General features: G+C 41.5%; 1 protein-coding gene across 1 annotated transcript in view; it reads left to right on the top strand.

The window, feature by feature from the left end:
* The window catches only part of Nachra3 (nicotinic acetylcholine receptor alpha3 subunit), a 127,124-nt gene extending 113,727 nt beyond the window's left edge, over positions 1 to 13,397 (top strand). The window contains exons 8-14 of the mRNA XM_076307509.1: positions 356 to 471; positions 770 to 938; positions 4,185 to 4,321; positions 5,853 to 5,972; positions 11,334 to 11,516; positions 12,619 to 12,832; positions 13,085 to 13,397. Coding sequence (XP_076163624.1) covers positions 356 to 471; positions 770 to 938; positions 4,185 to 4,321; positions 5,853 to 5,972; positions 11,334 to 11,516; positions 12,619 to 12,832; positions 13,085 to 13,282 — 1,137 coding nt within the window. The 3' untranslated portion in view covers positions 13,283 to 13,397. The remainder of the gene's footprint in view (positions 1 to 355; positions 472 to 769; positions 939 to 4,184; positions 4,322 to 5,852; positions 5,973 to 11,333; positions 11,517 to 12,618; positions 12,833 to 13,084) is intronic.
* The last annotated feature ends 1,551 nt before the right edge of the window (positions 13,398 to 14,948 follow it).

The following is a 14,948-nucleotide window of genomic DNA, read 5'->3' on the forward strand; positions in this document are numbered from 1 at the left end:
CCGTCTTTGCTCCTGCGCGTCTCTCGAACCAATTAACGGGAGTAAATCGAATACAAATAACGAAAGAAACACCGAATACGGTAATATCTTCGCTGAGAGTTCAATTCCGTGTTGGAAGTTTCACCTCGTATCGCGTATCTACCCGACCAATAATACGAACCTAGTAAACGTTAAAATAAAAGGAAATACGAAGTCGAGGTAGAATACGATCGGGTAAAACTTGTCCGTTGAAACTTACATTTCGCGTACCGCTTAAATTCGTGTTACACCGTGGGTAACTTCTCAGCGTCGTTCGAACTTCGAAAGAGGAACACCCGTGATTTCTTATTTCCGTTTTCTGCGCGATCCTCCGCAGGTCGATCTCCGCCACATCGACGAAATCCAGGGCAGCAACGTCGTCGACATCGGCGTCGATCTGTCGGAGTTTTATACTTCCGTCGAGTGGGACATCCTCGAAGTCCCGGCCGTGAGGTAAGTCATCCCGCTCCTTGACAAATTAACTCGAAGCTACCGTGGACAATTTCGATCGGGTCCGAGCCAATTTCCAAGAGACCGTGCCACGTCCCGAAACCATACTCCGGAGCATAATCAAACGTACCGTCTTCGTCCAGAACGCCTACGAACCTTTCTTACCAACGCACACCGTCTCCTGAAACGACCCTGATACACCTACGCCCGTGAACTCAATTTCGGAATAACAATTCGCCCGACGTCCCTCCCCGCCGAGTCTGTACCCTTTAGGGGGCGTTACCCGCCGTTTCATTTTCAGAAATGAAAAATTTTACACGTGCTGCGACGAGCCTTACCTCGACATCACGTTCAACATCACCATGAGACGGAAGACTCTATTTTACACCGTCAACCTTATAATACCGTGCATGGGTATCTCCTTCCTTACGGTGTTGGTCTTCTATCTGCCAAGCGACAGTGGCGAGAAGGTGAGTTGTTTTTCCTTTCGTTTCTCGACAGACAGGCTAATCGTTCGTAGAACGTTGTCAATGCTCCAACCTTGAGCCGCGCGTAGGTATTTTAACGCCCAGAGAAGAAACGAAACTTTCCCTCGTTCGACTTGACTCATCTACTTCGAAACAGATGTATTTTACGTTGTTGTCGTAAACAAATTTTTACGTAATGCGTCAGAGTGTTCAATTTAGTCGTGTTACTTTTAAGTAACGTATCAAGATACTCGGAAGCACGTGCCTACTCTGTCTCTGTTGGAAACGTTCTTTAAAATTTTCTTCGAAATCGGTTCAGCAGTATTAAGGGGGAGTTGGTGAAACAATGATCGAATATGGTAGCTTTCGAAGGAGTATACAAGTTGCAGATTACGAAACAATATTGTTTATACTTGAAACAAAATTTATACCAATTACCAAGTGTATTCCGATATTAGGAACGCACGATATTGTGCACAGTTTACAGTATACTACGTTCGCTGTATCCTGTTCCTTTTTATTATTCCGAGCGATTCACGTCACTATCGATCGGTTAATTATCGAGCCAATAATCGTGAACGTACCTTTAACTCGTGGTGCACTCGAGTTTTCGAGATACTCCGAAAAAGATGTTGAAAATGTAGATTCGTAAAGTGCACCGCAATTTGGCAGCAGTTCTCCGAACAATCTCTTTAAACGATGAACCAGCTTCGTTAATTTCGTTCGTCCTCTGTTCCGTGACAAGCAAACTTACGAAACGCGCGAGATCTTTTATTTTCTCGGGATCTGCAACTTGGAGGAAGCTCAAGATTCGACATCGAAATGTTACACGTTGTTGGTAAATCGTCGATGATCGACCGGTCTGGAACAGCTTCGCGATCGGTCGCTCGGGACACCGATTTCGAGTTTCCAGCGATAAAAGAGTAAATCGAAACGTTGCACGGCAATGTCTCGGGTATCGATAAAATTTGTTGCTCGAATTCACGATCAGAAGTCATCCCGGGAGTGTGGTGCTGAGGTGGCGAACTTCGTCCCATTGTATCCCGCTCGTTGTCCTCTTGGAGCGGCCCGTTTCACTTCGATCGGTCCTGACAAAAAACTCTCCGCTCCGTGCCGCCACGTTTATCGATAATTGGCAGTCCCGATTTTTGAATATTTCGCGGATAGGAAAATATCCGACGAAGAACGGCGGAAAGATCGAGATCGGGAGTATTTCGCGGGAGGCCGAGCCGATTCGTTCGATCGGAACGGATTCCAGGTGGAGAGGGTCAAATATCAAAATCCACCGTCGGAATGCAAACCTCTAAATGCCGATCGGCCTCCATTCCTCGTGGACTCTTGACCTCGAGCCGAGCCGAGCCGATACCCACTCGACGCCGTGCACGCCTCTATAATTCAGTCGTATTGTTCTGGCTCGAAAAAGGCAGCCAAAGGGCAAAGAGGGTGGCGAAAAAATCGGGGTAGGGGAGAAGGTCAGATGTCACCGTCCCATTCGCAGCCGTTAACCGACACTTCTCATTCGTTCCGAAAAGGATACCGACCGAAGACCAAACTTATCGTCCTTAAGCCCGAATCGCACTTTTTCCTCTTACTCGACGAACGCTTTCCTTCGTTTACTTTCGTCTTACGCGCGAGATTTACGTCGTTCGCGAAAGAATTCATTCTTTTTATCCAAAACGACAAATATCGTACATGCAACACCGATGCAACGTTGGAAACGTAGAGGTTCTTGTCGTTCGGTTCGACTTATCGATGTCGATGCATCGGAAGAGATCTTTTATCGTTACGTGTACGTATTTCTTTTTGGTTTCCACCATTTTGTTCAGATTCGTTTAGAAAATTTCGGATTTCAACGGCGACGAATTATATTCATTACGAAGCGAACCGTGATCCTGGACCGGGATTATAAAACCGCGTTTGCGAGGCACGCTCAATACCGCGTACGTACCACGTTTCATCGATCGAATGTACCGCGCGTCGGTTTATCAGTTCGTTATTATTTTTTCCTCTCGCGCGAACGGTATTTCCCGATAGCATATCGCTAAGCACAGGTGACGTTCAAGCCCGCAAACATCCCGCAAAAGCACGCCCGAAAAATCTAGACGCGAGGGGGTATGAATCAGGCTTTAAATCCAAATCCCGGTAGCTACTGTAGATCAATGCGGGGGCGGCGAAACAATACCCTCTCGAATCGGCCTTTGTCCTCCGTTCCTCGTTTGCTTACCGATTCGAAACCTACACCTACCTATCGCCGAGCACCGACTTTCATCTCGTGTTACATCTATCTTTACGAGTATCGCGTTCGTATGCGTCCGTATTCGCGTATCGCGTACCTGCAACACTCTGGATATCTCGATGCGCACCTCCCTACCAGACATTCTATTATTGACTGAATTGTGACCCGTTAAGCATCTGTGTTGCGAGATACGAAGTTACGTGGACGTTCACTGTTTTTCAAAACGACGAACAACATCCTAAAGAAAATTTGCAACTTGGAAATTAGGGAAACTGTACAAAGTTTAATTAACGACGATTAAATTTTATCAAAATTTTTCTCGGGCATCGTTCCAAGTTTTCCGATCATTTCTATCGTCTCTGCTGTGAAATACTATTTTTCCTTTTTACACGAAAAATTTTACTCCATGAAATTTAGAATCTCCGTAAATAAAAATTTGAATATTCGCGCGTGAATTGCGAGAATTATGCGAATATCTACGCAAATCGCTCGAATAATTTCTTCTCCGGAAATGTGTTTCTGTTTTGTATTATAATGTATCGCGTCGTATGTTTAAAAGGAAAAATGCAGCATCGGTTGTATTTTAATCGAAAAACGAAACAATTGTTTCCTGACGGATCGATATTCGTGGATCGATTTCGGAGGGCGGTAATTTTCGCGTCACAGAGCCCTCTCCGCTTCCATTCCGTGTCTCCTTGTATAAATCATTCGGCTGACATTACAAGAAGCAATGACACGACCTTAACACGCTTCGAAATACAATACTGTGTCATGAGGGAATGAAAGGAACGTTTTGTTCGTCGCACTTAACCTCGAGGGCTCTTCTTTGTCTCTTTGTGGCGAACTCGCTTTCCTCGAGCATGCCCTTCAAATTCTGAATCGGATCGGAACATTGTCTCCGATCGTTTCGCCTTTTCCGCTCTATCTTTTTATTTTGGTTTTTACTGTCCCTTTGTTTTCAGACTCGACGTACGCCGGTGCCAGATTAAAACGATCGATTTTTCCAATTGCAGGTCAGCCTATCAATTTCGATTTTGCTGTCGCTGACTGTGTTCTTCCTTCTACTGGCCGAAATCATCCCGCCCACATCGCTCGTGGTACCACTTCTCGGTAAATTCGTCCTTTTCACCATGATCCTAGACACCTTCAGGTATAACCACCGATTACTATTTCGAACGAAATAAACGAAACAATATCTTCACGCGCCGCGGAATACGTCGTCTTTGTTACACGACTGTTGCGAGACTCGAGCGTATTAACGTACGAGCGGATTTTCAATTTTGCATTTTAACTCGTTCGTAACCGAAACCTACATTTAGACCAATTGAAATAAAAATTGCACTTTCATTGCGAAAAGGGATCGACGTTCGATCAATTACGAACAAATTACTTGTAATTCTAAGAAACGTAACGATCGACTATACAGGGTGATTCTAAAAAATTGGGTCGGGCTGTAACATTTTCGAACGAAAGTAGAGATCATTTCTAGAAAATAACGTCGAACGGCTCTGTCAAAGAAGTATCTTTTCACAATATTGTATAATCTGTGTTTTCAATCATGGCGATGCAGATGCATCGTGCACATACATTTTTTTCTTTTTATATTTGTACGTGAATCGATTGTCTCCGTTATTCTAGAAAAATTACTTCATCGTGGCAATCGTAGTGACGGTTTACCGTCACATTTTCGTAACATTATTATTTCATAATGTAACGCGATACGTAGTCATCGACCGATACAGAAAGACACAAATGCACTTCTCTTTTTAAAACAATCTCGCACGAAAAAGTCCAATACTCCTAGTTTCGTAGATTTATTCTTGGTCGCCTCGTTCGCCTGACTTAAATCCAATAGATTTTATTTCGCGTGAATGTATAAAAAATTAATTGCATCCACGTCCTTTTGTAGCAGTCGCTGACCTAAAACAGCGAATTAAGGTGAGCCGTTCAAATGCCAGTTCTGAATAATTCAGTAACTAATGTCCTCTATCGGCAGCCACACCTACACAATTTATGCTGTAACTTCAAGTGGCTGTATCTCGAACAACAAATGCTTCGCAGACGCGTATCTGCTAGAAATTTGTTCTCAATTTCGATGCATAGAATATATCTGTAAATTATTCACCGCCCATTCAGATTCACCCTGTGTAACCGGTTACAGACCACGGTACGGTATTACCTCGCTATTGCTCGCAACTTGGGTCCACTTATATTCGATTACCGTCGGAAGGCAATGACTCCTTCCCAGAAATCAAACTATCTTATCTCGAAGAGATCGGAATGTACGGTGAACCTTCGTTGAAAGGTACACTTTAAAGTTAAATCGACTGTCTTTTAAATCCACGACCGAAGAATATAAATACAGGAACGATTCGGTGCGTTTTATCGAGGGAGAAACGCAACGTTTCAACGAGGGGTTACCGTACCGACTCGAGATAAGGCAACTGTAGCGAAATTGACCACAGTTCGGTCATCGAGAGAAAAATTCGATCGATTAACGAGGTAATAACGTACATCGAACAATATCACTGGCATAACCGGTGCCGAAGTAAAAAGTGGATTAACTTCAATTTACCTTTAAGCCTCCATACAGCCACGTTATGCGACAGACTAGAGACGATTCGAGATGCGATTCGATGGGTAAGGTCTCCGGGTTTAACACGCTTAATCTAACGTTTCAGTATATGCGTAACCGTGGTAGTCCTCAATGTTCACTTCCGGTCGCCACAGACGCACGTGATGGCACCGTGGGTCCGTCGTGTTTTTATCCATGTTCTGCCAAGACTACTGGTGATGCGCAGGTATAATACGTCTTCGAAGAGAACCGATTACGATTCCAGGCAAGATATGATTCTACGAGCATTTGGACCAGCCGTTGGGTCTGTGCCAAGCAGCATTAGAACGTTCATTAGTGGCCTCGCGCGCGTGACGTTAGCGTCACGTCGCGTCTGCAACCATTAGCACAACTACCCACTCTCTGTCCGCAGAGCGAATTGAACTTGAATTCACTAAACTCCAGTTTCCGGCCTGCAGAGATGGGCACAATTTTAACCGAATAAGGAATCGAAGGTAATTGTTTACAAAGGGAACCTCCGCGCCGATTTCAACAATTTTTACACGCGTTCTACGAGATCCTGACGAACAAAAAATTCGGAGTTCGGAATCGAAATTTCTCTTTCGATTTCTAATCGAGACGTCCTTAAAAACAGGTAAGACGACATTTGTGCGAGTTACAACGAAGGCGTATCACGATTCAATGTTTTCTATAATTGTATCTTGAAAACTAAACGCGATGGACAATTATTTTTTATACCAAAACAGTCAGAAGTGTACCCCACTCCGCTCCCGACGTAAAAAAAAAACATTGAAACTGTTGAAATCGACGAGAAAAATCCTTTTGTGAACAATTACCGAAACGAATAAAGTTACTTTGACGGTATTCGTTACTCGACAAGATTAAGTTAATAACAACATATAGTTATACCGAACGTGGATATATTTAATTTCACTTCTGTGCATTAACTTTTTATTTTTATTTTATTCTTTTCTTATTCTCCGCTCAGTATTTTCTTGTTCCTTTTAATGTATACAATCGGGGTACTACAAAAACGTATTATAATTACTATTGTTCAAAGTTTTGAATAATCGCGGTTCATTTTATTCGAGGAATACAGTTAACTCGGGTTGTTTGACGAACAATTACCTACAGCATCGAATAAAGATTTTAACTGTAACTGCAACTTTATTCTGCGACTTTGAATAACACTGTGCGACAAATTGAAACCTTTTTTTGCTTTTCTATAACCAGTGGATAATCATTGAAGAGCATCCTCAAACAAGAATCCGGTAGTCGAATCGCTGTATCAACTCCAGTTTTCGAAACACACGAAAACCAGAATTTTCGTCAATAATGAGGTATTACACGAAAAGTAAAAACGTTAGAAAGTTCTAATTGGCCTTCAAAAATAGAGGAGAGTTTCTCGAACGTAACGGTATATAATTTATATATACTATATATAAAAATACATATTATATTTGTATTATTTTATATATTTTTCAATACTTCAGGGTTCTGTATTTATTTTCTCGTACATTTCTATGGACACTGATCGCCAAACTTTGGTATATTACTTAATCAATTTCTTAATCAAAACAGAAATTTCATTAATATAATATTCTAAATTCGCAGCCAATTAGCTCGGTACTACCCGCAACGAAGAATTATCGTTCGTCGCGAGTAATACCGATTACCAGGTCTCACCGCGTGGAGGTTGCTGCGAGCGGAGACCCGGAGGGAGATAGATCGAATCAAAGTTCCATCGATCTCCCTCGATATACCTTACAAACGAAATTACTAAACGGGGCAGATCGAAGGAATCAAAGTTCCTTCGATCGCCTCGTTTAGTTCTGCCGAGCAATTACATTATGGACAAAAATTAGGCAAAATTGGGAAAGACGCGACGCGAACCGTGGAGTCGGTCCTACTAGGTCGATCCCGTTTCCCCTCGGTGGGTTCGATTCGAGAGAAAACGAACGACGCCTCCACTCCCCTAGAGGGGTGCCCCGTTTCTCACCTTTACGACGAGAGGGTCTTATTTCGGAGGCTTTCGCAGGGACCAGCAAAAATGCCTGCTCCTGTGCTCGCAACATGCCCTCTCTGGAAGCGGACGCACCGGAAGAGACGCAGATCGACCGTTCGGACCAGCTACACGGCCGGTCACTTGCTTATGCAACAAGCAGAGGTGGCCGGACTGAGAAACGAGGAAGCGAGCAAAATAAGCTAAAGATTGGATAATTGCTCGGCAGAGCACAGGTATTCGTACATGGTGGCCTTAAAACTATCTTAGTCTAACCTTAAAATTAAAGATCCGGCAATAGATGCGACGTAGGAATCCTCTTCTGTCTTCGTTTTCCGATGTACCTAGCTAAGGTGGTTAAATTAAATTTACAATACATATTAAACAAATCAAGACACGATCAAACAATGAATACAGTATATGTGGGTTAATGGGTACACACAGTTATGCGGTAACAAAGAAAATAAACATGGAAAAACAAGCAGAAATTAAAATTGGTGAGTAAATACAGGTGTATAAGAAGAAATAAATTAAAAGAAAAAATCTGAAAGAAAAAAAAAGAATTGGCGAGTGATCGCCAGTACCGGTTACCAATAGGGTAACCGTTGTCCTTGGTTGTCCGCGGAGGGTCCAGGTACCTAAAATCGAGACGTCCGTCCACCTCGGAGGCTCCCGCTGGAATGAAATTTTTGGTAACCGGGAGGGGCTATATATACCCCAAGCAAGGTGACTTACCGATACCTTCATTGTCTTTGTTCGTTCTAACCGAATATTTCAAAACTTTGATGGCTTTTAAGCCATTATTTGTACTAGGACATTGTTAATAATTGTTTAAACTATGGTCCCACGATGGTTGTTAATAATTACGATAAATAAACATCAAGATATTGCGAAATCTGCGAAGGTGACTGGTTTTAGTGAATGTTTGTTCATTTCCGCGATTGTTATTAACATTTACGTTACTTTAAACGATAATTCTTCGTCGCGGGTAGTACCGAGTTAAATGGCTGTGAATTTAGAATATTATATTAATGAAATTTCTGTTTTGATTAAGAAATTGATTAAATAGTATAGCAAAGTTTGGCGATCGGTGTTCATAGAAGTGTACGAGAAAATAAATACAGAACCCTAAAGTATTGAAAAATATATAAAATAATACAAATATAATATAATGTATTTTTATATATAGTATATATAAATTATATACCCTTACGTTCGAGAAACTCTTCTATTTTTGAAGGCAAATTAAAACTTTCTAACGTTTTTACTTTTCGTGTAATACCTCATTATTGACGAAAATTCTGGTTTTCGTGTGTTTGGAAAACTGGAGTTGATACAGCGATTCGACTTCCGGATTCTTGTTTGAGGATTGTGGTTCTTCAAGGATCATCCATTGGTTATTGGAAGGCAAAATTCGTGTCGGACAGTGTAATTTCCGAACATTGGTGATTCGAGGCTTCGAAAGCAACGATGCTCGAGGCTGAATTCCTTCGGGTTTTAAATACTTGAAAAGCACCGCGTTTGACGACTTGCCTTTGTTCTCCCACTTTTAACTATAACTAGCAGTTGATCTGCACGAACAACTGCCAGTTACAATTAAAATAAAAATTTTATTGTATACTATTTATTCGTAAGAGTTTTATTGGCCGATTCCTGCGAGTTTCCTAATGAAAATGAGACCAAACGTGCCAACGATCGAATCGTTTTCAATTGTTACGTAACTACATAAATCGTTTCTCCAAGTTTGTCCACTGATCGTAACAGAAATATTAAATAAACAGATTGGGAAAAAAAATCTAAGACACAGTGACAATATCGTGCAATTCGTAAAGCAAGTATTTATGGATAATTTTCGTATTGCAAAAATAATTTCACGAATTACAAATGCCATGGTTGGCCTCATTTTGATTGGGTTTCATCTGAAGAGTCAATCGATAAAATTCTCATGAATAAAGAATAGAAGATAAGAAAATTCTTATTTTTAATTCGCAAACGCTAAATCTAATTACACTTTAACAACATTGAAAGTGACGGCTGACACGGTGTGCCGACGTTGCGCGTTTCAACTGTTTAAAAATTAGAATACCGAGTCTCGACCAGCGTTAGCCTGCAAAGCCACGAACCAACTACGGTTCGAAAGTTATCCGAAGCGGTCGAATAAATTTACAGTTACAGTTACAACCTTCGCTCGACGTTACGGTTAATCGTTCGTCGAATAACTTACGTTAACTTTCGTCGTCGACCAAACGAGAAAGTTAAAGTAACTCTATCCGGCTATTTATTTAAATAATTTTGTTAACCGGTCGACGCTCAGCTCTGCCCGTTCGAAATCGTCCCACGATGAACCTAATTGGCTCGAAGAAAAATAAACGAACGCCACCGATAAAGATCGAAGCGATAATCGATGAGGATCGCGAAACGAAATTGATGAAAGATTGAGAATCCATGAAAAATTGAGAAATTGGCTTTATCGGATACTCGAGAGCCGGTAGAGTAGAATCGTAAAACATTCGTTTCAAATCTGAGACATTAAAATTCATTGTTTTTGAATTTGAACTGAAATTCCCCGATTTCTCTTCTATTTTTTTTTTTTTTTTTCTCGTGCTCAGACAATTGGATCCCCGCACTGGCCACTGTAAACGCTAACACCGGTAGTTGAACAGTTCCATAGAAATATTCTTGCACAGTTCAGCACTACATTGTAGCACTTTCGCTCGGACTTTGTATTCACTTTTGCGTATGCGAAAATTCCAGCAATTGATATCGATTACGAATCGTTACCAACACGCTCGATTCGTAATCGATTCCATTCTTTGTGATAATTTTGATCGCCTCTACGGATACCATTCGCAACGATAGCGTATAAAGTGTCCCAAAATAAACGTTGTTTGAAATAACGCTTAAATTGTTAGTTTCGCGAGACAATGATCGAGGAACAATTTGTTCCATTTTTCACACCGATTTCCGATGGAATAAAAATAGAAATTATATTTGTATTTATATTTTTTAAACATTCGAATTCACCTTTCTCTCACCAAAACGAAACACTAACAAAATATAAAGCGTGCAATTTATATGTAGAAATTGAAGGAATCTCGAAATAACTTTCAAAAGACAAAATTGAAAATAACATTTACATTTTGTTAAATTGTATCTAGAAAGAAGTAATCAAACTTTCCTCTAATTGTTATTTCGTAAAGTCAGTAATTCAAAGAACGTTTAAGTCGACACTTATCTTAGAACACCGCTTGAAACGTAGTCTCTGGAAATTAATTCTACCCTTTTACCGTTGCACACTTTGATCGAATATATATCATCGAATGATCAAATATTTCGTTCGATTAATTCTCTCATTTTGTTCGATTGCTATTCGTTACCATTGGTGCAGTAAGCTTTGACAAATATCGCTTTTAATTCATAAATGCGATGTGCTACAAACTGCTTCATATCTTGTTCAGAATAAGTTGTAGTGCGTTTCAACCGTATTAGAAAATTGCACACGAGAGTAAGAAACTTGACGATTGTCAGACCTAACGGAAACTTTACTAATTTGGTAATCGTACTTTTCGTTAATTTTTGAAACAGGCCGCAGTACCAAATAGACAAACGTAGCATGGATGGTCATCACGGTCAACGCGTGATGGTCAGAACGTGCAATGGTCTCGAATTGCGGGATCCATCGCTGTTCGTAGAGACGTCGGCGTCGGAGCTGGTTGAATCCTCCGTTCTGTTCCCGAGTCTCGATTCGCGGGACGAATTACATCCTCGGTATGCACACACACACACACACGCACACGCATACACACGCGAATCACCAAACGCGCTACCGATGTCGTTTACTTTCAAGAACACGTGAAACTGTTTCTAGCTTCCGGACAAACGATAATTTTAAACCAATTTGAAGTCTGGTTCGATCGATGATCTTATACTGGTTAAGATTTTCGAGCGTAAGTCGTGATCTCGTCGAAAAAGATTCCAGTACTTTGATACGTCCGTAGCTAGTAGACCCTCGCGTAATTGACCGCTCAAGGTCATCGAGAACTAAATTCCCCAGACGCGAGAAAGAAGAATAATATTAATATTATTATAAAAATAATACGCGCGCGTAAATATTGCGCGTAAAATTATGGTTTTTTTATTCGTCAGGGACCATCTTCTCGGGCGTGTACAGAATGGATACGCGTGCTTACATCCAGTACGCGTCTGAGGATACATCGATACCAACGATTAAGACTTACACTCGAAAGTTTTGAATGACTTAATCTCTTTGGGAAGGAATTATTCGATTTGTAACGAACGCAAAGTCCAGCTGATATCGATCCATGAGATTTATCGTGAATATTTGTTTACATTTCCTCGCAGTTTCAATAGTTACATCTGTATCAGAGTACGCAAAGTACTCGAATGTACTTGCGATCGATCGATTCTTTCCTAAATGCGTAATCATTCGTTCCTTGTCACTTCTCACAAGATTGAACAATACCTGTAAGATCCTCTTGAAGCTAACCAAAGTAAAGAAAAGATTCAACCCCTTTTCACATTTCAGATCCGCTTCCAGATCATCCAACACGAAATTTCACCATACTATACTGGACGGCTGGAGAGAATGCCTCTGGATGGAATTCAGATTTAACGATCAGAATTTTTACGAAAAATTTATTCCGCTATCGCTCGGACGATTTATCATTGCGTGAACTAACGACTAGTAGCGTTGCTATTGCGAAACGAACTTTGCGATCGAAAAGACGGATCAATTCGCATCGGGAACACGACTCGGAGGCATTCTTTACAGCTACGTACAGTACGTACACTTTACGGTAAGCTACTGCGAGTCTTTTGCATGTTAATGTAAAAGAACTGTGCTCGCCAGGGAATTGGAAGCGGTGAATTTGGGAAGCGCGTGTCGCATTCATGGATCGCCAGCGGCCACGGCAGCTCCTCCACCGCAACTACCGACCGAGGAGAGCGTGGACGCTCTCTGTAACACGCTTCATCATTGGCATCACTGCCCGGAACTATACAAAGCCATCGAAGGTATTCGTTTCATTGCCGACCATACGAAGAGGGAAGAAGACTCCACCAGAGTACGTGACAAGATTAACCTTCAACGTCGTTTCGTTCAAATCGCTCGACAAACGAGAGGATCGCCCGTTCGGTGTCTCAGACTTAACTTTCACCAAAGTCCTATCTAGCACAGACGCAAACTACGTTCCAAGATGTTTACGTTCGACCTACCTCAATTATTTGCACTTCCCAAATAATCAGGAGGCTAACGTATTCACGTTTCCGTCGTCGAGTGGTACGATCGGCTCTTAACGAAAGATCTCTGTTCTCAGGTCAAAGAAGATTGGAAATACGTCGCGATGGTACTCGACAGGCTATTCCTGTGGATTTTTACACTAGCCGTGGTCGTCGGTACGGCGGGAATCATACTCCAGGCGCCGACGCTGTACGACGATCGCATTCCCATCGACGTGCGACTGTCCGAGATCGCCTCCACCACTGCCAAGCCACACATCGTCACGAGCCTCTGAGAGACAATTGTTAACTTTCGTTACTCCCACGTATAACGCATGCTCACGTACAAACAAAACACGAACACACAAGTACACGTACACAGACACGCGTACGCGCGTATTTACATACATATACACACACATATATATATATACAATACATGTACGCAAAGACACAAGGAACAAATATAAAATGCGTTCACGTTTACCAGGGACTTTTATAAAGAATACCCAGACGTACTTGCGCTGTATTCGTTGTACGAACAGTGTGCGTTGATACTGGTAACTTATGATCACCGATATACGCTTGGTCCGAAGGTATCGTACTCGAGGCCAAATAAATCGACGCGTCAAGGTCACCGATCAAGGGCTCCCCACTACTCTGTCTCTCGTCTCTTCTCGTTCCGCCCACCACCGGTTTTGACAAATGGAAACCTCGAACCTACAATCTTGCGTTCTGTCTCTCGAACGGAAGCTGTACGTCGTGCAGAATTGAACATTAATCGGTCGAAACAATTATCCAAATAAAAAATCAGATAAAATTACTTCAACTTTACTCTTACTTGGTCAAAAGTTCATTCGTCTTTGACACGGCGTAAAATGATGCGACGCGCGATGTGGACGGTGACCTTGACCGGTCATTTTTATTGTTTCGAGTATAGAACGTCAGGATTCTTGAAACACAACTATCGTCGGTATAATTTTATTCCCATCGCATGGATCAGATTCTGTTATCGATATCGATCCGTCGATCGTCGTAAAGATTAGTTACATTCGTAAACGAAGATGTTTTCATTAACGCGCGATTGTTCAAATATCTCGACGAATTGTATCCGTTAAATCCCGTCGAAAAATGTATCAAACGGTTCATTTTGCAATAGGATACAGTTTAAATATTATCGAACCGAACAAAGGTTTCTCGTCCCTGGTACTAACGACTGAAAGACTGAAGCCTCGACGAGTCTTCGACTTTTCGCGCGAATTAAACGACTAATGGCCAACTAATCGCGGTTTGCCTGTTCGGCATGGAGTCTTAGAGCATACGCACACGGGCAACCAGAACATGGAGGATAGAAATGATTAAAATACAGCAGAGAATTTCGACTCTCTGAGTGTTAACAAAATAATCGACAGGTTTCTTCTTAACCCCTGTTTTTCATTTCTTCTATGGCCCATTTATTCAATTTATCAGAACTTTGTACTTCATGCGAATTAAATATTCAAGTATATTCTACGATCTGTTCACTGTTCAACGTACGACTATTGTATACTCCGATCTTGCATACTTACGTTGTACCAGATTTACCCTGTACTTTGGTGACACTTGGAGAGTTCATTGTGGATCCCTCTGATACACGTAGAATGAGATTGAACGAAATGAACAGCGAAACCGATAGAATTTTTCAGAGAACGAAATTGAACAGATTTCTTGATCTCTGGTTTGCGCTGAAAATTTGTTCACATTGTTCACTTATATCTTTGATCTAGCTTTGTAAGCTTTTGTATTATATTCCTATAGTTTCTTATTCGGCACGATACAAGACTACTTTACTTTCCAAATAGAAAGTTAGATCGAACAATAGTTCCAGAGAACAAGAAATATGTTCCTCCACGAAAGTTGGAAGCAACCGCGTTCCAGCCAGTGGTTTTATTGTTAATAACGCAGATAAAACAAAAGTTGTAA

This window comes from Ptiloglossa arizonensis, chromosome 3, assembly GCF_051014685.1.
Source record: "Ptiloglossa arizonensis isolate GNS036 chromosome 3, iyPtiAriz1_principal, whole genome shotgun sequence".
Taxonomy (NCBI): domain Eukaryota; kingdom Metazoa; phylum Arthropoda; class Insecta; order Hymenoptera; family Colletidae; genus Ptiloglossa; species Ptiloglossa arizonensis.